This window comes from Aethalodelphis obliquidens, unplaced genomic scaffold, assembly GCF_003676395.1.
Source record: "Aethalodelphis obliquidens isolate GAN/ISIS:26980383/991018 unplaced genomic scaffold, ASM367639v1 scaffold12, whole genome shotgun sequence".
NCBI classification, from domain to species: domain Eukaryota; kingdom Metazoa; phylum Chordata; class Mammalia; order Artiodactyla; family Delphinidae; genus Aethalodelphis; species Aethalodelphis obliquidens.
Genome location: NW_020837956.1, coordinates 7,467,645 through 7,491,657, shown reverse-complemented (window position 1 = coordinate 7,491,657; position 24,013 = coordinate 7,467,645). Strand labels below are relative to the sequence as shown.

The following is a 24,013-nucleotide window of genomic DNA, read 5'->3' as shown; positions in this document are numbered from 1 at the left end:
CATAGAGGGAACTTACCTCAACACAATAAAGGCCATATATGACAAACCCACAGCCAACATCATTCTCAATGGTGAAAAACTGAAACCATTTCCACTAAGATCAGGAGCAAGACAAGGTTGCTCACTTTCACCACTGTTATTCAACATAGTTTTGGAAGTTTTAGCCACAGCAATCAGAGAAGAAAAAGAAATAAAAGGAATCCAAATCGGAAAAGAAGAAGTAAAACTGTCACTGTTTGCAGATGACATGATACTATACATAGAGAATCCTAAAGAGGCTACCAGAAAACTACTAGAGCTAATCTATGAATTTGGTAAAGTTGCAGGATACAAAATTAATGCACAGAAATTTCTTGCATTCCTATACACTAATGATGAAAAATCTGAAAGAGAAATTAAGGAAACACTCCCATTTCACTGCAACAAAAAGAATAAAATACCTAGGAATAAACCTACCTAAGGAGAGAAAAGACCTGTATGCAGAAAACTCTAAGACACTGATGAAAGAAATTAAAGATGATACCAACAGATGGAGAGATATACCATGTTCTTGGATTGGAAGAATCAACATTGTGAAAATGACTCTACTACCCAAAGCAATCTACACATTCAGTGCAATCCCTATCAAACTACCAATGGCATTTTTCACAGAACTAGAACAAAAAATTTCACAATTTATATAGAAACACAAAAGACCCCGAATAGCCAAACCAATCTTGAGAAAGAAAACCGGAGCTGGAGGAATCAGGCTCCGTGATTTCAGATTATACTACAAAACTACAGTAATCAAGACAGTATGGTACTGGCACAAAAACAGAAATATAGATCAATGGAACAGAATAGAAAGCCCAGAGATAAACCCACACACATATGGTCACCTTATCTTTGGTAAAGGAGGCAAGAATATACAGTGGAGAAAAGACAGCCTCTTCAATAAGTGGTGCTCAGAAAACTGGACAGCTACATGTAGAAGAATGAAATTAGAACACTCCCTAACACCATACACAAAAATAAACTCAAAATGTATTAAAGACCTAAAGGTAATGCCAAACACTATAAAACCCTTAGAGGGAAACATAGGCAGAACACTCTATGACATAAATCACAGCAAGATCCTTTTTGACCCACCTCCTAGAGAAATGGAAGTAAAAACAAAAATAAACAAATGGGACCTAATGAAACTTAAAAGCTTTTGCACCGAAAAGGAAACCATAAACAAAACGAAAAGACAACCCTCAGAATGGGAGAAAATATTTACAAACGAAGCAACTGAGAAAGGATTAATCTCCAAAATATACAAGCAACTCATGCAGCTCAATATCAAAAAAACAAACAACCCAATCAAAAAATGGGTGGAAGACCTAAAGAGACAGTTCTCCAAAGAAGATATACAGATTGCCAACAAACACATGAAAGGATGCTCAACATCACTAACTATTAGAGAAATGCAAATCAGAACTACAATGAGGTATCACCTCACACCAGTCAGAATGGCCATCATCAAAAAATCTACAAACAATAAATGCTGGAGAGGGTGTGGAGAAAAGGGAACCCTCTTGCACTGTTGGTGGGAATGTAAATTGGTACAGCCACTATGGAGAAGAGTATGGAGTTTTTCCTTAAAAACTCAATATAGAACTACCATACAACACAGCAATCCCACTACTGAGCATATATCCTGAGAAAACCATAATTCAAAAAGATGCATATACTGCAATGTTCATTGCAGCTTTACTTACAATAGCCAGGACATGGAAGACCTAAGTGTCCATTGACAGATGAATGGATAAAGAAGATGTGGCACATATATACAATGGAATATTACTCGGCCATAAAAAGAAACGAAAAAAAAAAAGAAACGAAATTGAGTTATTTGTAGTGAGGTGGATGGACCTAGAGTCTGTCATACAGAGTGAAGTAAGTCAGAAAGAGAAAAACAAATACTGTGTGCTAACACATATATATGGAATCTTAAAAAAAAAGAAAAGAAAAGGTTCTGAAGAACCTAGGGGCAGGACAGGAATAAAGACGCATACATAGTGAATGGACTTGAGGACACGGGGAGTGGGTAGGGTAAGCTAGGAGAAGTGAGAGAGTGGCATGGACATATATACACTACCAAATGTAAAATAGATAGCTAGTGGGAAGCAGCCACATAGCACAGGGAGATCAGCTCGGTGCTTTGTGACCACCTAGAGGGGTGGGAGAGGGAGGGTGGGAGGGAGACACAAGAGGGAGGGGATATGGGGATATATGTATACGTATAGCTGATTCACTTTGTTATACAGCAGAAACTAGCACACCATTGTATAGCAATTATACTCTAATAAACATGTTAAAAAAAAAGAAATCTTTTCTTTTTAAAATTTTGTTATTTTTTTATCATCTTATTAAACATCTTTGGCCTTCATATCTACCTAATCTACACATTCTATTCAGAGAACAACTTAATGTAGGGACCTGTTTCTTTAGTGCCTTCTGTGTGCCAGTCTCTCTGCTAAGTATATCCATACACAATTCATTCAAATGATATATTTATCGAGCAGCTATTATGTGACAGGGACTGTTCTAGGCAGTGGAAATACATCATGGTACAAAACAGATTTTAGAAATCTCTGTCCCTAGTGTGCTTCTACTGGAGAAAGAGAATTTAAAAAATTAATAGTTTATTTATATAGCATATTAAATGGTAATAATTGCTATAGAAAAATAACGAGCAGGTTAAGGGGGTTCAGGAGTACTGGAGTGGAAATGAATGATTGCAGTTTTAAGTAGAATGGTCAGGGTAGGCAGCTCTGAGAAGGTAAGACACTCAAGCACACTTGAAGGAGGTAAGGGAACAAGCCATAGGGGTATCTGGAAGAAGAGCATTCACACAGAGTAAGTGGCCAATTTAAAGGCCCTAAAGCAGAAGTGTATGACTGGCGTATTCAAGAAATCATAAGATCAGTGTTGCGAGAGCAAGGGGGAGAGGAATGGGAGATGAAGTCAGAATGGTAACTGGATTGCACAGGGTCTTATAAGTCATTGTAAAGACTTTGGCTTTTACTCTGAGTGAAGAGAGGAGCCATTACAAGGTAGTAAATAGAGAAGGCTCACGATTTGATGTCCATTTTAGAAGGATCACTCTGGCTGCTCCCTTGAGCAGAAATTGTAGGGTTATAAGCAATTAGGAGACTATACAATAATTCAGATGAGAGATGATGGTATTTTAGACCATGGTGGGAGCACTGGAGATAGAGAAAAGATGGATTTTGACATATTTCAAAAGTAGAACTAACTGCATTTCCTGGCATATTCAATGTGGGGTGTAAAAAAAATTAGGAGTCAAGGATATAGTCAAGGTTTTTGGCCTGAGCACCTGGAAAGATAGAATTAACAAGATGAGAAAAACAGTTATTGATATGAATTTGGGGAAAGATGATGAGGAATTCAATATTAGAGATATTAAGTTTGACATGTCTGTTAGACATCCAAGTGGAAATATTAAAAGTTGGATATATGAATCTGGAGCTCATGGGAGAAGTGCAGGCTGGTAGGTCAGATAAGATGAAGACTAAAAACTGAGCTGAATTTAGCAACGTGGAGACCTTTGGAAAGTTTGACAAGCGCATTTTTGGTGGAACAGTGGAGACAAAAGCCTGATTGGGAGGAGAGAATTTGAAAACAGATTTTAAACAACTTTTTCTTGGAGTTTTGCTGCAGACGAGGAATAAGGAAATGGAGCAATAACCAGAAGGGAGGATAGAGCAAAGAGAGGATATTTTAAGAGGGAAAAATAGCTGCTTGAATGTTTGAAAACTGATGGAAATAATCCAGTAGAGAGGAAAGAACTGATAATATAGGCTAGAGAAGGAAGAGTTGCTAGAACTGTGCCATAGAACAGACAAAAGGGGATGGCTCCTGTGTATAAGAGGAGGTACTGACTTTAGATAGGAGTATGACTAATTCGTCCATGATAATAGGCAGGAAACAGAGTATGTAGGTACAGATGCTGTTAGGAGTGTAAGTGTGGTGGTGGGAGTTTGTGGAAGTTCTCATCTGATTACAGCAGTTTTGACAGTAAAGTAGGAAGCAAGGTCATCGGCTTGAAAGTAAGGCTGAGGGAGGAAGTGTTAGAATTTTGAAAAGAGTGAAGGTGGTACAAAATAATGAGCTAGGAGACCAGAAGAGTCAACGGACAAGGGAAATGAAAGAATAACTGCCGGACATCAAGAATCCACTTGTGTTTCATGGTCATGCATTTTAAGCAAAGCCAGTCAGGATGCTTGTGTGCTTTCTCCAGCCACATTCAGGTGCACACATGTGGTCTTGGAGCAGGCGGAGAGCTGGATTTAACAAATACGAGGACATGAGAAAGGGACGAGGGAGCGAAGGGGGCATGCGAGGGAATAGTTCAGATGGTTGGCTATGGGACCTACAATGGACAAGGAGGGAAGACAAATGTTAGGGAAGAGGAACAGTGACGTGGTGAGAGGATCAGCAGATTGTAGGCCAGTAGGATGGAAGAATGCTTGGAATGAGAGTCCCTTCTATAAGGGGTGAGCTGTGAAAGATAGAGGGGCTGTCAGAGAGTGGGTCAGGGTTGCAGTTATTGGTAAAGACGAGGACTGAGAGCAGGGCTACTTCATGAAGAGGCCATGGACTGGTACCAGTTTGTGAACTGTACATTACTGAGCTGCAATGAGGTAAGTTCAGAAATTGAAGGAAATGTTTAGGTGACATCCAAGCCTATGATAAGTGGACTTGTATTCAGAATGTCTTTGCTTTTTAAATCTCATTTGTCTATTCATTTGTTGTTGTATTTTACAAAAGTAATGGTCTACAACAGATTGGCTGTAAACAACAACAAAAAATCTGATCCTGCCCCACAGCTGAAGCACTGCTCTAGCGTGCATGACTGTCACGTGACTGTCTGAGGAGGGTGGAGGGCAAGACCATCAGAGGAGAGGAGTTGGAAGGACTAGTTTCTTGAATATTGAAGTCACCGTCATCTCTAGCCTTCCGAGATAGAAGCCACCTGATTCCACCACTCTGGGGGGGCACTATTCTCATTGTTTGCCACGTGAACAGCAGAACTCAGAGTACAGTGTGAATGGTGCCCTTAGATTGTTCACGAAGGTGGCCGTTGCTATCTCCATTTTACAGATGAGACAACAGACTCAGAGAGGTGAAATAATTGCCCAAGTTCACATAGCTAGTAAGGGAAGGAACCAATATTTGAACTTAGGTTTGTCTGTCATGCCAAAGCTAGACTCTGTCCATACACCCCTCCGTCTTTGTCACCTGCTTACAGTTATGGGGACAGCATAGCCGTAAGCCTCATAAAAACTGGGGGAAAATGCCTTTTGGGAATGTGTTGTGGTCCATGTGGCTAAGATGAGCATTTCCATTTCTTTTAAAATCATGACTTGTTACATCTGCTGTGCTAACCCACAACCCATTGGTGTCTAGACCCATCTTTCCGGTTGGTCTTTGTTGAACCGAGAGGCTGAAGCTCCTCAGGAATCCAATATCCAATATCACCACAGGATTTCCTGCACTTTCTGTTCTTGTGCTTTAGTCATTACACATGTATTAGAAGCCTCTTCTAAATAATGGTTCATGAACGATAAAATGATGAATACTTTTAATACTTTTCTGCCCCAAATCTGTGCAATGGAGACGTTACTTTTATGATCTGAAAAGGTCTAGCATAGATCTATATTTTAAACCATCTTGTTCATGTGGAAACTCTCTAAGACTCTTAGGTCTCTGATGAGGGCTGAACAGGCCTGCTCTCTCACTGAGCCTGAGTCCCAGCTGCACTGGAAGCCTTGGCGTTTCCAGAAAAGTTGGTGTTGGTTGTTTCCCACTCTCCCCAGGTGCTTGGAGTATTTGAGAAATCAATCCAAAGAAAAAGCAGCATTAATCTCTTAGGGGTTTCCTGGTTTCCTCCATTTCTTGGCTCTCCAATGGGCCTGGGAAAGTACAACAACGCTACAGTTAATTTATAAAGCTCATGCATGTTTCACTGGACCTGTGAACAGAGAAGTCATCCACTTGTTCTGGAAGCCCTCCCTGGAGTTCTGAGTCTATATGCTTCCATAACACATAGGGCGTGGCGTCAGAATTATGGCGCTGCCTCTGTGAAGCATGGCCTGTGGTACATCACAGGGCCTGACACACAGTAGGTACTCACTAAGGATGAGTCGAATGAGTGAATAAACAACTGATGTTCAGTCTGTATAGGTATTTTTGTGGTGATGTGTTTAATCTTTTCTACCTTAAGCAAGTCACTAGCATGGATATATATTAATGTATATGAAAAGAACTTTGGGACTTATTTTTATATTCAAACATATGACTTTTCACCCAGAGAAGATATAGAAGAAATAAAGAACCCACCAAGATAAGCAAATAAAGCTGGACAGAGTAGGCTATGCTCACTCAGTTTAGTTTTAAATAATAATCAAAATAGATAATAGGAGCAGAATTTTACTTTGAAAAGTAATACTGCAAATCCCAGTTGATGTGGTGGGGAGAGGAGTCATTAAAATACTTTAATATGGTAAAATGCTAATTATCACAGTTATTCATTGAAAGTAACTTAAAATCTCTGGTTGGCATCATAAGCATAACTAGAATTTTCAAATACATGTTATTAATTATTGTTATTAATATGAGGTTTAAAACCTGATCCTTTTTGGAGACTAAGTATCAGGAGAGGTGAATTTTAAAATGTGCCTGAAAACTCACAGCAACCAAATGAAAGTTGGTATTCTTTTCTTCCATCTTGCCAAAGTACTCATCACATTCATAAGAAATGCAACCGACATGCCAGGCACTAAGTTTCACATCACTTGTTTTTATAAGGCTGTATTCCAGTAGATGGGGAATACTTTGATTTTAGTATCTACTTCATTGACGTTAAGAGTCTAGGCTCATTCTAATGACCATGGTCAAGATAAGATATTTTTCCCTGGTTTGTCTACACAAACCTATAAGAACTAGCAAAAGCTTAACTATTGTATTTGAATAGAGAATTCTTCCTCTTCTAGATCTGAAGACTAAATAAAATATGGAACAGACAGTTACATGCCTAGTTTTTTTTATTATGCCTTTTGAAATAATTTGTATATACCTTTTAAATAATTTCAAGTGCCACAAAAAATAATGTTAATAGCTCAAAATCAAAAGTTAAAAAAAAAACCCTAAGTATAATTTTTAAAATCTTTTTCTTCTCAAGCGTTTTACGATGGGATAATGAGACAGATGTCTCTCAACTGGAAGGACATTTTGACATTGTTATGTGTGCTGACTGGTAAGTACATAAAAATCATAAAACTCCTGTTAGAAAAAATAGCTTTGCTGGAGTAATTGGGCTGTGCTGCTTTGCTGACGGCAAAGCAAAGTCAACAAATGAGGCACAAAGCTGCCTTAACCTCAACAAATTAACATTCATCTCCATGTGACAGTTATAAGGTAGTCTTCTATCACACAGTAACTTCTACCACATTATTTCCCAAAGATTGATTTTGAGAAGCATTTCCATTTTCTGGAATTGCCTCTGTTTCATGCTTGACGTATCAGTAAATGGACGACTTAGGCAAATTGCAAATAATTATGGCTCGGAGAGGAATAGTCTGGAGAAAAAGGAGTTTATCAACACAAACAGCTCAATTAGCTTACTTCTTAGGAGAGATCTGACTATTGATATAAGGGAATATATATATGTATGTGTGTTTGCACACATATACACTCCAGCGTATAAACATATCTGTGAAATATCTTTAGGGAAATAGCTTTTCTTAAAATGTATGTTTGCTATCTAATATTTTCAATGTCTTCAATTATGATATTTAATTATACATAAAACAAGAATTATAAAATTACATTTTATTGTTATGCAAATAATAATAGTAAAATCTCTGTCAGATGCCTGCCTTTTAAAAATAATTTACATTAGATATTTAGTCTTCTCTTTTAGCCCAGTCTACTTATTGTTAATGAAAGTCTGATCCTAAGTTACAAGATAAATATGTATCAAACCTTAATAATGATTTCAACTAATCTTATGTATTTTCTTCGTGTATTGAATAATAATATGAGAAACATTGACAATTCACAAGTATTTTTCCTGTTAAGGGTAAAATCTTATTTGTAGTTTTATCATGATTTTTAAAATGACACTATGGATTTGAAAACACAAGTTCAGATTCTAAAGAAGTTCTATTATACTGATAAACCCAAACACAAGATCCGTAACCCAGAGGACACTTTCCTTATGCGAGAGTTGAATGAATGCAATGAAGTTTTCAGGAAGTCTTTATTTTAAATTATTATTTAATAAGATTTTCAGTGGCTAACTTTCACCTAAGTCAATGAAATTAGACTTGCTTTCTGTTTTCTTCTGAAAAATACTTGTCAAGGAAACAAATATTTTCTTCTATTCTTAGTTGAGATTTTCTAGTTTTTCATGGCCATTTTAGTCTCTCTGCACCCAGTTTCAGAAAACCTTTTTCCAAAAAAAGAGAGAAGCAGATTTTTGACTAATCATTGATATTGTGTCTCAATATTACAGCCCTCATCTAATCAAAAATAAGGAGCTAAAACCTCACCATATGATTTGAGCAAGTAATTTAGTAAATGCTGTCCCTCACCAAATATGAGAAAGGATTCTCCAGGTTTCATTGCACAGATGAAGATAATGCAGGCAGGATTAGATCAGATTAAGCATGAAAGTCAGATCAGAGAGCAGCAGAAAGAGGGAAGAAGGGTAGAATCTTGGAGGTTTAGATGAGGGTCGCACATGGATGGGCTCTGATTCTGTGGGGAAGTCAGGTCTGGCCAAGAGATTTAAAGTTAATTTTGTCCTTTGCACAAATGTCAAAACAGCCTGGCTCTGTCATACCTTGTGTTATGACACTCACACCATGTCATCCTATTTGTACCAGGGAAGCAGAGGAAGTCAGATTTAAGCTCTTTTCTGATTAATGTTCTCAGTTAGGTTAAAAATAGCCACACAACATGTTTGAAAAATAGTCTTTTTCCCTAGCCAACAACAGGATCCTGTACAACTGATATACATAATGCATATTCAGTTAAGCCTTTCATTACAAATACATAACATAATAATACAATGTTATACGTACACACACATACCATATACATAAATACACATCTAGTCACTATTGAGAATTTATGTATTCAAATGAACTAAATACACCAAGTTTCATTTTATAAATGGCTTTTCTATGCATGAATTGTTAAGTTTTCTTTTCCTCCGGTGTTGTCAGTGCCTGAATGTCAGCCTGTTTATAATTTCCCATTTGTAAATGTGAAACATTAAGCCACTCTCACTGCGATGCTGATACTATTTCCAAAAGAAATGCTTTGGTAATGGTCTGTCTTCATATTCACAGGGATGGGTAAGTTGTTCAGAAACTTAGAAAGTACAACGATGTTCATAATATACGTGTTGTGCATATAGCAGGGAAGCCCAGGATTCCATGTGTTCTTTATGTCCTGTTGGATTGATGTTTCTCTGTCAGAGTTATTGCACGGATGCTGCTTCTAGGGGCAGGCAGGCAGGCAGGCAGACCATGCTGCTATGTTTTTTTTTTAAAGAATGTCACAGAGGAGGAAAAGAAAGCTCTCTATTTAGACACTACCTCCAAGATGAAACCTGAAATAGTCAGTGCCAGAAATAGGTGCCACACATAAATAGATCACGTTAAGTCTCACACCATCCTTGAGTCCTTGTCAGTCAATGAGATCTGGATTAGGCCACAGGAATATGAAGCAAGAGTTGGAGTTCAAATATTAGGTACATGGATTAAATTCTTACTGAAGCATTTCCAGCAAGGGTGGCATTGTCTGCTTCCCTGAACAGCTAACCAGTGGTACTGCTTGATCCCATTTACATGAAAACAAGCTCTATTCACAAACCTATTCCAAACCCACATTGTGGTTCAAGTAAAATGCACGTGATTACAACGAGCAGCGATATGTTTATGTTGTTAAATCATTCAGATATTCATATATTTACATTCAAACATTCATAAACCTGTAGGCAATGGGGGAAATAACTCATTTCCCAGAAGAGACAGTCTCTTAGTTCACATCTAAATTTAGGAGCTCAACTAGATTATAGAATAAAGAGGCACACTGAAAGCTAGTCGTTATTTCACCATTCAGCATTTTGGACAATGAAATATAGTTTCATGGTTCAACAGTTCCTAAGTAACTTGTAAAATGTCAACTTTGAAATAAACAGAAGGAAAACTCAAGGTGCAGTCATACCTGCAAATGGATGCTGTTGACAAATATCAAAATATTAGAATATTTAACCACAGGTATAGGAAAAAAAACCCTCCTATTAAATTCCTTGGTTGACTTGTTTAATGTTGAATTTAATATAAGAGTTCCTTTCTGCTGGAATGCAATCCAGCCCGGTCCTTGCTGAGTTTAGAATAGCGAGTGCTTGTTAATTTTAAACCTGCCTTTCCAGACTCCTGTTCAATCACAATATTCTGAGAGTCTGGTAGTAAGATGCTTTTTATCCAGTGAACACTTCCATTCAGTGTTTGATGGCTTTCCAGTTTACTGTAGCTCTGCAAAAATAAAAAAGATTCTGTAAATAAATTAAAAAAAAATAGTTTCTGCACATTTGGATTCTCTAAAGGCTTGGAAAGCAAGTCGGAAGCCACCCCTAGCCAGACACACGGAGCTAGGTCTGCAGGACGGTGTGCACCACATCTGCATGCCTCCAGCCTGAGACGTTGGGAAGAAATGGGGAAGGTACATCACTTCACTTGCTCTCCCAGCATTTTTATACTAACTATATACAGTGGATTGTTTTTATTTTCTATCATGTTTACTTTAAATGATGCAAAAAGTTTGGGTTTTGTGAAGAAAAAATTTTTTTCTCAAAATAGGCTCTAGGATTTCTTTGTTTTCTTCCAGATGCTGTGATCATAGGTGGTTCTAAATCACAACTCACAGACCTTTCCACCTGAAAAGACCTTTAACCCAAATGTAGTCAGCCCTCTTACCTCACACCTGAGGAAACTCAGTCCCAGAGAAGATCTCGTACCTAAGGGATGGCACCAAGCGAGATCAGAATACGGCTCCCCGGCAATCAGTTGCTAAAGACTGATAGAGGCCATTCCATCTGCCGAAAGTTAAATCTAAAACAGTGAATGTAACTGAGCATATTTCACCGTGAAAATTACATAGAGGTCTTCCTCTCTGTGGATGCTGACAGAAATGACTCCTTGTTCTCTGCACTAATTAATTTCCCTATGAGAGGAGCTGGAGCTGCTCTGTGCTCTGCAGAAAATCCTGACTGATTCTAAGGGAGGCGATGAAAATGGCCTGGCACCTTTCCTTTGTCGTATAATCTGTGATTCAGATCAGTGGAACAAGGCAAGCGTTGATTCCACAAGTGAATTATATAGAGGGGAGTGTGTGTGTGTGTGTGTGTGTGTGTGTGTGTGTGTTTGATGGCCAAACTAGGCCGACTGTCGATGTATTCTGATCAGTAACTGAAGGGAGAGTTGAAATGGTATCTTCATCCCAATCACTGACCCACTCAGCCTTTTTTAATAGATCCACTTAAGCTACTGCTGTTCTCTGAGCCCATTAGGACTTATTTAAGGGGTGAATTTTCAGGAGATTATATATCACTCCCACCAAAGCACATTGAAATTGCTGATAGGATGTATCCTACTAAGCGTTATAAATTCTGCACCAGAGCTAAGTAGAAAGGTGAGCTTGCTTGGAATAAAGACCTATTAGAGAACTACAAAAATTACTTTTGGGAGATTTGACTTGGAGTGATGGAGTAGACAGCATTAGCTTTCAAATAACTGTGTTTTGAATGTGTGCTCTGTGTTAAGCTGCATTTTCTAGTGAGCTGTGAGGTTAACATTTTTGTCACCATTGCCAACGTTAAGTAGAAATAGTACTATATTAGGTTATGCTTTTTTAATTGAAGTATAGTTAATTTACAATGTTGTGTTAGTTTCGAGGGTACAGCAAAGTGATTCAGTTATTTATATACACATATATATATATTCTTTTTCAGATTCTTTTCCATTATAGGTTATAAGATGTTGAGTATAGTTCCCTATGCTATATAGTAGGTCCTTATTGTTTATTTTTTTATGTAGCAGTGTGTATATGTTAATCCCAAACTCCTAATTTATTTCCCGCTCCCCTTATAAGGTTATGTTTTGAGCTCAGCTTTTAAGCTGTTGCTTATTTGTCTCTAACAATCTTACCAGCTCTTAGGATGCACAGGTATAAATTGAGAATGGTGTTTTGCTTGGCGCTGTGTATCCCAACCAGCCAGGTCTCCTGTAGACCCGAGTAACTGACAGAGGTATTTTCTCACAGTGGTAGTCTTCTTTAAAAAAAATAAAATAAAATGCTTAATTATTAACATTTAAGATAGTATCACCTCACTAAACAATAAGGTATATAGTCCTGAAGAGAAAATTTCAAAACACTTAAATACAATTCGATTCCTTTCTTATCGATCCTTACTGGTTATTAACCACTGATGAATATGGCTAAAAGGCAAATTTTTGTAGCATTCGAATTAGACACATTTTGCGCTCTAAGATTTAAGTGCATAGTTTTCTGGAGCAATAAGAAATTTTCCCATGGGTAATAATCAGGTTATCCTGATTATCCTGATGGATAGTTTCCCATTCTAGAGATCACTTCTAGCTCACCTTAAGAGGATTCTTTTTCCATTGCTCAAAGCAGAACTTTATAGAAGAAATTTCCACTAAGCATGTCATGGTGAAACCCAAGCACTGAGAACTACAAAAAAGCTGCTCTCCCCACTCCTCTTAAGTGAGAGACTTAGGAGAGAACCTGGTCTGGTGAAACGTCCTACCTAAATGCTGATTCCTCCCTAGCAAGACCAGTGAAGGAGTGCATACAGCCTGTTTTAGAGGCATTGAAACCCACCCTACGTAAGCTCCTGCATTTCAAAGACTGTGTTGATCTGCCAGTTAGGCAGTAAGTAACTCTTCATTGAGCCTCCTCTCTGTGTGTATGCTGGGCCAGACCTAGTGACGCAGAAATGAATACAGACTGGAAGCTCCTTGAGGATGGGAACTTCGTCTTATTCACAGCTTATCTCCAAGGCCTGAAACAGCCCCTAGTATACAGCAGGTCGTCAACAAATATTCATCAACCGACATATATCATTCATTTGATGCCCACCGCAGCCACAGAGGTGGGCCCTCATTGACAGGAAAACTGAGGCCTCAGATGAAGTGACTTGCCCAAGGTCACATAGCAGAAAGGTCAGAGCCAGAGCCTAGGAAACCCTGAACTATGCTCTCCCCTTGTCTGAAGTGTGGCTCCACCAGCAGCGCTCCCACTGACAGCTGTTACTCATCCTTAGCTCGGAGGAGGACGACGCAGGGCCCCAGAGTAGGTGGTAATTAGCCATGCTGTCTGGGGAGCGGGAGGCCAAACCAGAGGGACCCACACCAAACTACAGCATTCGAAATGGGAGTAGAGGCTTTGCTTAGGCCCCTCATGGGATAGCTGATGCACAAGGCCACCCAGTGTTCTAGCCTGCAAGTCCTGGATAAGGAAACTCTGTCCTAAACTTCCAAGATAAGGCCTGGTGAAGACAGGGTCAGACTGATCCAGCCAAAGATGTGACAGAGCAACAAGAGAAATTCTCAAACCAGAAAAGAAAAATGAAAAATCACATGAACTGGGAAAAAATCAACATGGAGATCAAGGGGGAAAATCCAGAGTTGCCATGGTCTCTGGGACACACTGCCTAAACCTGGTCTTTGTTTACTCCTAGGTCACTTGTTGGCTCTAACCTCAGTGCTGTTGCTAGTCACTAAAAACTATCACCACCTGAGAGCTGTTTTGTGGTTGGTGTGTAATAGGGCCGGTGGTTTGTTTTTGGAGGGTGGCCTCACAGCACCCTCAGTGGGCAGAGGGCACAGGTCTACAGACAAGTGTGGGGAGAGCTTCATCTCCACCAGATGATTTCCCCCAAACAGCAGCTTAAAAATTGTCCCTTTCACACTAACACATGGCCAGTCATGTTGAATCGTGGCCCATCGCATGTTGATGACTTGACTTTGGTTGGATAACAATGACCACAGTATCTTTTGTTTATTCCAGTGAGACACTTGAATGGAAGGAAACATTTCTCTTTTTTAGTGTTGAGTAAACATGTGTAATTAGTCTTGATCTCCATTAGTATCATTAGACTTGAAAACCCAGTTTAATCTGGATTCTGTTCTCTTCTCAATGTCAGCCTGTTTCTGGACCAGTACAGAGCCAGCCTTGTTGATGCAATAAAGAGATTACTCCAGCCCAGGGTAAGTATGTTTCTATTTTCTCCTGAACACTGGCTTCAGAATAATTAGTCTGTGCACAAAGATGGAGAGAGTAATGGAATGGCAGAATTAATGTCATGTAATACTTTAATACTTATTATGTCCAACTTCAATTGGGTCTTCTGATCTATCAGATTCTTTCCTAATCATAACTAGGGAACTTCTTACCCTTGGCCTTCTGATAAGGAACACAGTGGGTAGTAAAATAAATGAAACCACTTCAAAGATAGTGTGAGATGATTTTTATCAAAGAATTTCTTGAGTCTTTTCCTTTGATAACAATATCTTCATATTAAAGTAGAAGTATGATATTGAAAGTTTTCTGTTGACTTCTGTCATTATAAATCCCTTCAATGGTTACATTTGTCATTGGGTATTTATTGCAAAACAACATTTTTCTTTTTATTTCTGTTTATATTAAATAAAGAGGCTTCAGATGAATCTGTATATTAATCTGTTCTTTGCTTTAAAAGGAAACCATTATTTACATATTATAAACATTAGGTCACAATGAAGCCAAGCATGGCATAAAATATTGTGCACATTTTTACATTTATATATCCATTTATGCCTGAGAGTAAATTACAGAGTTTTTATCCACTCTTATTTTTGGGGGCTGTTATACTAAGCTAGGAGGTCCTGCAGCCTAAACAGAGAGTTAATATATATCTATTTAAAGTAAGAAAACAAGCTTAAAGCACATGCATTAAAAAAAAAAATCTTATAACTATGTAAGACTCTTGCTGTTCCATAGGGATTTAAAATAGGTTAACAATGTTAAAGTAGTCTAAGACAGGAACTCACATTTATCTGAGAAAGGACTATACTGTGTGTGTGAAGTATTTTCTAAAGTTTTATCTCTTCTTTTAAAAAAGGTTTGCTCTAGTCTTCTGACCTCAGTGAGACTTATAGACTAATACCTTTCAATCTTTCTTTTATATCTTTTTCACATTGAAGGTTCCCAGAGCAATTTGATAATCATCCTTTGCCTTACACTGTTGCTTTCTATTTTGTTATCTCTATATACCTCAGAAACTTTAAATAGCCCTCTCAGAGGAGTAACCACAGCTTTGTAAGTGGTAATCAATTCAATTAAATTGGCCTTCTCAATTCCCTCTGAGGTGGGTAATAGGTCTGGAGGCAAGGAAGGGGCACGCACCAAGATATTAATGGCAGCTGTCGTGGTTGAGTGAGCAGCCCAAGTTGAGGGCAGAAGGAATTGGGGGCCTCTTCATCCCCCCATTAGCCTTAGGTGGTTCTCATGAGCATTTGCAAGATCAGGATTTTCAGAGAGGGGACGGAGATTCTTGGACGTAAAGGCTTCTAGGAATACTATCATACGTAAACCCAATTTCAAGGACTCCTGGATCTCACAGCGCACAAACAGTACTTCACTCATCACCAACACCCCTTCAAAGCCTATTTGTGACAAGTACTCCATTTTGCAGCAGATTTGCATGATTTACGTAGGATCTATCGTAAATCATGAGAACGATTTACAAGGGAAAACTGCCCAAGCTATGAATAGATCTACATGGAGATTGAACTGGAACGTCTAGCAGCTCTCCTGCACCCTCTGTTAAACTCTGAACGATGCTCCCCCTAGTCTGAAGTGTGGCTCCACACAGCAGCCTCCTCTGAGGACAGCAGTGCTCCTACTGACAGCTGATATTCACCCTTAACTCGGAGAAGGATGAGGCAGGGCCCTGGAGTGGGCAGTACTTACTCATGCTCTGTGAGGAGTGGGGAGGCCAAATCAGAGGGGCCCGCATCAAAATGCAGCATTAGAAATGAGAGGAGGAGACCTCGCTTAGGGCCCTCCTGTCCTGCAGGCCTGCTCAGACTGCGGGGTGTTCTAGTCTAAGGGGTCAGGGGTCCACCCTAAGGGGGGAATCCCAGTTGTGGATGGCACATGGACATACTGAAGTTCCCACCCAGGGGTCCCATCCCCATTGGGAGGTCTGGGGAGGCAGGGCATTTGCACTCCCTGGGCCCCCACCCAGACGGACTCAGGAAGGGTCACCTGGACTCAGCAGGGAAGAGCAGCAGCTCTCTATCCCATGCCAGTGGGCTGGAAGGATTCCCAGAGCTCGGGCGCACCCAGCGGATAACTGCACTCTTCTCCTTCTTAGCTCCCAGGGCTGTTGTCCTGCTTCCAAAGGACCTCCCCCTGATGAGTGTCTATGTGTGGGAGTCACAGTCCAAGACTAAGATAACACTAAAGGTTTTAGTCTATTACAATTTGAGATGCTGTAATGTTTTCTTGAGCCTAGACCACTCCTCCATGGTTTTGTGGCCCAGAGGCTAAAGGTGCCATGAGAGGCCCACAGAGAAACAACCTGGGCAGGTGCACTGGTAGATCCTGAGTTCTTGGTAATTCAGGGCTCAGCAGACTCAATGGAGACAAAACAAGTTCTCAGGGTGCTCAGCAAAAACTGCACTTTGGCCAAATGCTTCGAATTCATAGGAGGGCCCAGTTTCTGAAGGCAAAGTATCAGTGGGTGGAGTAAGAAATACCTGCATACAAAACTTGTTGTTCTTACTACCTAGCCACTTACTGGATTCATCTCTCGGAGCCTCCGTTTCTCATCTGTAAAATGGGGAGTAAACAAGCCAGTGCATTGGAAAGCTTTAGCACATGATTGACTCTGAATGAATATGTGTTCACTCTTATTACCTTGAAGAATTAGGGAGACTTTCCGGCTGTGATGAGTATAGAATATAGGGGGCTCTTCACAAAAACTGTTCTCAGAGAAGTGGTTGGCAGGAGGGGAAAATTTTTTTTCTCGACCTGGACTTGGACGATATCTACACATAACTGGGCCTGCTGCAGTTCCCTGCACCCGTGTCCTGCATACCTGCTGCAGGCTCTGCAGAGGTCCGGGGGATTGTCTACCTGGATGAAATGACACTTTTTAGTACAGATAACCCTACCGAGTAAGGTGAGAGAAATTATACTAAGTGGCCAGAATGAAACCATTGCAACACAAAGGTTCAGGTGTCAAGCTTGGGAAGAAATGGCTTCTGCCATTACTGGGGAGTATGGTTCCTTGATTTCTAGCTAAGGTAGCTCTGCTGTCTGGAGTCAGAGGATCCAGAGCAAAGAAAGTAGAGGGAGGGGAGGGTTCCCCTTGCTTTTCAGCTTTTATATTGGGGGTCGTGGATGAGGTGGCCCTCAGAGAGAGCTTAGCCACCAGGGTGGGCTCCTGGCTTGACCAGGAACAGTAGCAGATCCCAGGGCTGAGCCTAGATGCTCGGGCAAACGGGCACCCATGCCTGGAGAGTCATTACAGGAAGCCCCAAATGTCAGGAGGAAATGACTGTTACCTGTCCCAGATGGAAACTTTCCTCAACTTACTGGTTGAGAGACACTGTCAGAACATCTGACTCCTGCCAGAATGCTACAAGGGACTCTCTAGCAAACTTACAAGAAGAAAAGAAAAGATCTTAAAAAGGAATGAAACCAGCACATCTTACTCATTCCAAGAAACAACATGTCCCTCCCCTCCCGCACCTTTTTCCCTCCGGTGAGTGGCTTCTTGTTGCCGACAGGTAACCCCCTATCGCTGTGTTCCTTAAAGACCATCAGCCATGTCTGATATCAGAGGACCCAGATGTAATTTAAAATACAGCCACACAAGCCTACAAGTTGAATTTCAGTCCAGAAGTGATAAGCAACCAATGGCATCTACTAATATTCCTCTGAAATGGCTTTGGGTGGAAGGAGGGGAGCCAAGCCAGTTAGTGTGAGTTTACTCAGGACCATGCAGAGATAGATGGGGATGCAATATGGACAGATCTCCAGCTTGTTATAGCTGCTAACCATTGTCAAGAATTCAAAACTATCACTGTGGAATTCATTTAACCTTCTGTAGAAGCTGCCCTAAGTGACTGCCAAATTCCTGGAGTCCTGACTACACGCCAGCCGTGCTATAAAAGCAAACCATGGACTCTCATTTGAGAAGAGCACTTTCTTTTTACTGACATATTTTCTCACCTTTCAAAAAATCTAGCACCTCTGCACCCATCTGTACACACCTCTGTTTTTGCTTATCTCAGGGAAGTGCCCTGTGAGTGTGGGTTCAGTGGCATGAACTGAGATGGTGCTGAAGGACCCTTGGTTCCTGTCTGCTTGCTGGGTCAGAGGCCCAACAAATCCTCCACTGTTCTTGGTGAGGACCTGTGTTCCACCATACCTGGCCCTCCAGGTGTAGGAATAGAGAGTCCCCAGATGGTTTTTAAGACCCTCAGAACAAGAGCCTAGCCCTTAGAAGTTCTTCTTGGAAGTCCACCCAGTTGTTCATCCAGTGCTGAGTCTCTGCCCCTGAGGAATTTATAATGTGGTCACGGAGATGTAACATACACACAGATGAAATTACAGTGGACAGTGCAAAATGGCTTATAACAGCCCAGCACTTGATCATATAGGGCCTGGTGCTGTTTTTATTTGTTGTGTGATTTTTTTTTCTAATTTACACCTTCTATAGAATGTGAGATGCTCCGAGATTTGAACTCGTCTTGATTCAACAAACATTTGTTGAGCCTTGCACTGTGCTGGGGATTGTGGGGTATAAATAGGAATAATGAGCACTTTGAGAATCTCCCTGTTTACCAGGGCAGATTAATGCACAAGCTCCTGGAATTATAATGCTATATGGTAAGCACTAGGGATACAGCACGAAGAGTAACTAACTGCCTAAGGAAGGGTTCCATAGAGGCAGCAGTATTTGACTTTGTTCTTGAAGAGTAAGAAGGCCATTCTAAGCCTCAGAGGAAGGAGACTAGAAAGTAGCATCCCTGGTGGAGGGGACAGTGCTCACAGGTGGAGAGTACGAAAAAGCATGTTGTGTTTGCAGGAGTTTGCTCTGGCTGGAGTGTGAGAGTGTCTGTGTGGTTTGGGGTTAGGGTTGGGGAGGGGTGAGGGATGAAGTTAAAAGAGTTAGTTTGGGTACCACTTTAAGAAAGGCTGAGAACATGATGATGGAGAGATGGGACTTTATTATGTGGGTCATAGAGAGCCACTGAAATGGAGATAGAGAGCCATTTTTGAGCAGTGTATGGGTCCTAGAAAGATCACTCCGGCCAACATAAAAGCTGGTTTGGAATAAGAAAGAACTTGAAAGCAGCAAGGCTCTTTATGGGTCTACCGTGGACCAACTTCTACCTAGAATTGTTCAGTTAGGAGCTAGTGAAGGCCTAAAGATGGAAAAGAGGGAACTGAATGGGTGTTCACTGACAGGTTCCTTCAACAAACATTTCTGGAGTGCCTCCCTGGGGATAGAATAAGGTACAAGGGTTTTAAAAGGCAATGTCACGATTTCCTGGTTTCCAGTTTCATTTTGAAGGTGAAGGGTATAGAATTGTTTGGCATACTTAATAGGTATTCAGCTGTGTGTGTGTGTGTGTGTGTGTGTGTGTGAGAGAGAGAGAGAGAGAGAGACAGAGAGAGACAGAGAGAGAGAGAGAGACAGAGACAGAGACAGAGAGACAGAGACAGAGACAGAGAGAGAGAGAGTGATGGGTGGATGGGTTGGTCGGTAGTGCCCTGGGAAGTGTAGAGGTTTGGGCCAAGGATATTGAGTTCCATTTTAGGCAGAATGGGTTAAAGATACTTTCAGAACATCCCCATGGAGAGCTCTAGTAGGCACCTGAAAATCTGGGTGTGGGCCCTGGACAATGGTGAATGCTGCAGTTATGTACTTGGGAGTTTTTGATGCATAATTGATAGCTGAAGTTGAGGACTTCGGTACAGTTGCCTAGAACTGTATAAAACATGAAGAAAAAGTAGGCAGAGCCCTGGGGACTACTGACAATGAAAGAACAGGTGGAAAAAAAGAAGCCAGGGTCGGGGACTGAGAGACTGAGGGAAACGTAAGGGAGAAAGCAGACAAAGGCAGCATCTCAGAAACCAGGTAAAGAAATGGTTAGAAAATAAACACACGCTTAAACATGTAATTGGTATTTAATAGTTTATTGCCTGGAAATGAAAAACGCATAGCATATTACTTGTAAAATAAGTCTGAAGAAGACTTATTTTTTCCAGACGTGCACACCCTTTAATATATGAGTATAGATTAGTCTAGCAAAATAACAACTGAGCTTACGATGTAAACAATATCATTGTTGTTTTGTGGAACTACTCCTCTCTCCTCTCCAGGGATAAATGAATTCTCTCAAATTTCTGCTCATCAGTCAAAATTTTACATTCAATTGAGTGTTCATTCTGAGTTTAAAATGATTCGGTGACTGTGAATGCTTAGAAAGTTGTGCTTTGGTAAATTGAAAATAATGTTTCTAAAGTGATGGGCTAATTTGAAATCTATATTCTTTTTCTTGTTTTGATTTTTGCAGCCTAAATTGTAAGATGTATTCCTCTGACTGTACCAGACAAAGTGTCCTCCTCCACTGGGGATATGGGGGGCTTCTAAAACCGTTCATTATGGGGCAGATGCTGGCACTCAGTAGGGCTCAGTGGATACTTATTGAATGAATGGAGGATGTCCTATTGTCCCTCCTAAATATTAATCCACATCTCAAAGGTGTCTGCATTCAACGAAATGAAAAAGAAAACATTTTGAAACTCATAACTGAGTAATTAAGGATTAAAACTACTGCTCGCTCTTTCTCTTTCTTGTGGGGACAGTATTGTGCACAGAAAGCTGCCCTCTGAAATCCCATTATAGCCGCTGACTCTGTAAAAGCTTCTTGGAGAAAATCTTTTCTAAAGAATAAGCAATAGAACGTGGCCTTCGAATTCCCAGAGACTTGTGTTTTTCAGATTATTCAATATCTAGATTTAGTTTATTCTCTCGACAAATGTTGATCATCTACTCTGTGCTAGGCACTGAGAAAATGCAGTGAATAAAACATTAGAAGATCCCATTGTCATGGAGCATACATTCTAGCTGGAGGAGACGGGCAATAACAAACAAGGTTAGGATGTGTGCCAGTGGTGATGAGGGCTAAGGACACAACTAGAGGAGGGAGAGTGGGTGGGGAGGGATGGGGATGCGGCTGCTTTAGGTGCGGTGGGTACAGAAGGACAGGTAAACTGAGACACGAGCTCAATTGCTTTCACCTTACAGCTCACCCTAACCAGCAAAGGGCTGGGGTGAGGGCAGCATATGTTTTGTGAATGCAAACATCAACCCAACCACAACCCCTTAGTCCTGTAAACATTATGATATATAATTTAGATAATAGCTGTTAAAAATCAACTCTTTGATTTTAATGGTAAGACAATATTTGCAGGTGACTTTAAAATAAAATGACTTCCATTATTCAAGAGTCCAGAACGGCAGTCAGCTCTTAGAAAATACTAGAATGACCTACTAGTGTTCCCTCTTTTTTTTTTTTATGGAGACATCTGCTCCCCTGCTGAGACCATGTATTATATCTAGTTTCACATCAAAATGAATTTTTGCTGCTAAGTTTGAAAACCGCCTGAAAATAGCAGTTAATATTGGAAAAGCTGACAGAACCTTAAGTTTACTGGCATGATTGGTGCTGCTGTAATTATGTGCCTGAGTGTATACATGTCTATGTAAACACAGTATGAAAACACACTTGATGTCCAGGACAGTGTTTCAGTGTGTTTTCTTGCAGCTAAATGAGGGGAAGAGAGAAGGAGAGGGAGTTGATAGAATTTTTATAGCACTGTTAGGTGGTGCAGATGCTCCTAGTCTTTCTTACATCTATATAAACTTGTTTCTCAAATTATTTTCATGTTCAATACCTCGTTTTACCCTCACAACTTGCTCGGGCTCGGGGGTGGAAGGCAAGGGAGGCTTTGTTTTTCCCACTTCATGGGTGAGAAAACTCAGTGGGTCAGCTAAGATAACTTGAGTTTCTTATCTGAAAAAATGAGGAGATTGGACTCACGTCATCTCCAAGGTCCCTTCTAGTTCAGCAGTTCTATGACATTATTTTTCTGATTTTCCTGAGGTGACACCGTGTTTTATGGTGGAGATCCCCTTTAAGTCCAGACCCCTTCCTGCCACACGGTTCCTTCTTCTTCAAACCCTTCACTGCATGTTTAATCATCTGTAAAATGTAACGTCTACCGTACAACATTGTTGCAAAAACTGTTGAGGGGATTAAAGGGAAGGCTTGTGAAGCCCCTAGCAAAGTGGTAGCTTTTATTATTTATTATTGTCATCACTATTACTAATGAGAAGGCAATGTCGTGTAGTGGAAAGAGCATTGGCATTGGAGTCAGGTCAGTTTCCACTCATTTACTGGTGTGTCATCTTGGCCAGCGATTCAACCTTTCTGAGCATTCTGTAACATGCAGCTGAGAATCTCTACCTTGTTGGGTTGTTTGAAGACTAAAGGAGAGGATGTATATAGAGCACTTATCCCAATGTCTGCCACGTCCCAGATGCTCAATAGACAGTTGGCAGGTATGAATGGTAAACCAATTTTCAAAAGAAACTGGGATAGGGACTTCCCTGGTGGCACAGTGGTTAAGAATCTGCCTGCCAATGGAGGGGACACGGGTTCAAGCCCTGGTCCGGGAAGATCCCACATGCTGTGGAGCAACGAAGCCCGTGTGCCACAACTACTGAGCCTGCACTCTAGAGCCCATGAGCCACAACTATTGAAGCCCGTGCGCCTAGAGCCCGTGCTCCGCAACAAGAGAAGCCACCGCAATGAGAAGCCCGTGCACTGCAACGAAGACCCAACACAGCCATAAATAAATAAAATAAATACATTTATTTAAAAAAAACAGGGATATATTTTCATGATTCCCTCAAAACCTGAAGTGGTATTTCATAGAGGTGAAGTATAACCCTGAAATTAACAGAAGCATACAGTCATCTTTTAAACAAATAAAAGGAAAAAGAAGATTCTGAAGTTTAGTCATTCTGTGCACATCTACAAGGGAGAAGAAAAACTCACATGCACCTAGTAGTTAGCAAATGGTTGCTGTAGAGTTTCATGCCAGAGAGTCTTCTGAAATCCAGTATATACTTTATTCAAGTCCTCCCACTCTCCCCACTACAACAATCTGATAAGGTTGTGCAGTTTATTTAGAAAAGCTCGATTGCCCTGATTTTACCACTTCCTTTGAAAAGTAATCACTTGAGGGGACTTCTCTGGTGGTGCAGTGGTTAAGAATCTGCCTGCCAATGCAGGGGACACGGGTTCGAGCCCTGGTCCGGGAAGATTCCACATGCCGCGGAGCAACTAAGCCCGTGTGCCACAACTACTGAGCCTGCACTCTAGAGCCCGTGAGCCACAACTACTGAGCCCGCGTGCCACAACTGCTGAAGACCACGTGCCTAGAGTGCGTGCTTCGCAATGAGAAGCCCGTGCACCGCAATGAAGAGTAGCCTCCGCTCGCCGCAACTAGAGAAAGCCCGTGTGCAGCAACTAAGACCCAAATGCAGCCATAAATAAATAAATAAATAAATAAAAATTTTTTTTAAAAAAGTAATCACTTGAATAACTTTGAGGAACTGTTTTACCATAATGATGACGCTTATGAAGGATTCAATGAAGTTGGAAATCAAGATCCTGTAGCTCTGTCTCTGGCAGCATGGTCACAGAAAAGGCTGGTGGCAGAACTGAAATGCATTGTGGTTACTTATCTCTGTGGAGGATTTCTTGGTACTGAATTTCCAGGGCACAATAAACTAACA

General features: G+C 40.6%; 1 protein-coding gene across 1 annotated transcript in view; it reads left to right on the top strand.

Annotated features, from left to right (window-relative positions):
* The window catches only part of CAMKMT (calmodulin-lysine N-methyltransferase), a 69,505-nt gene that overhangs the window by 38,842 nt on the left and 6,650 nt on the right, over window positions 1–24,013 (top strand). The window contains exons 6-7 of the mRNA XM_027113242.1: window positions 7,229–7,303; window positions 14,288–14,351. Coding sequence (XP_026969043.1) covers window positions 7,229–7,303; window positions 14,288–14,351 — 139 coding nt within the window. The remainder of the gene's footprint in view (window positions 1–7,228; window positions 7,304–14,287; window positions 14,352–24,013) is intronic.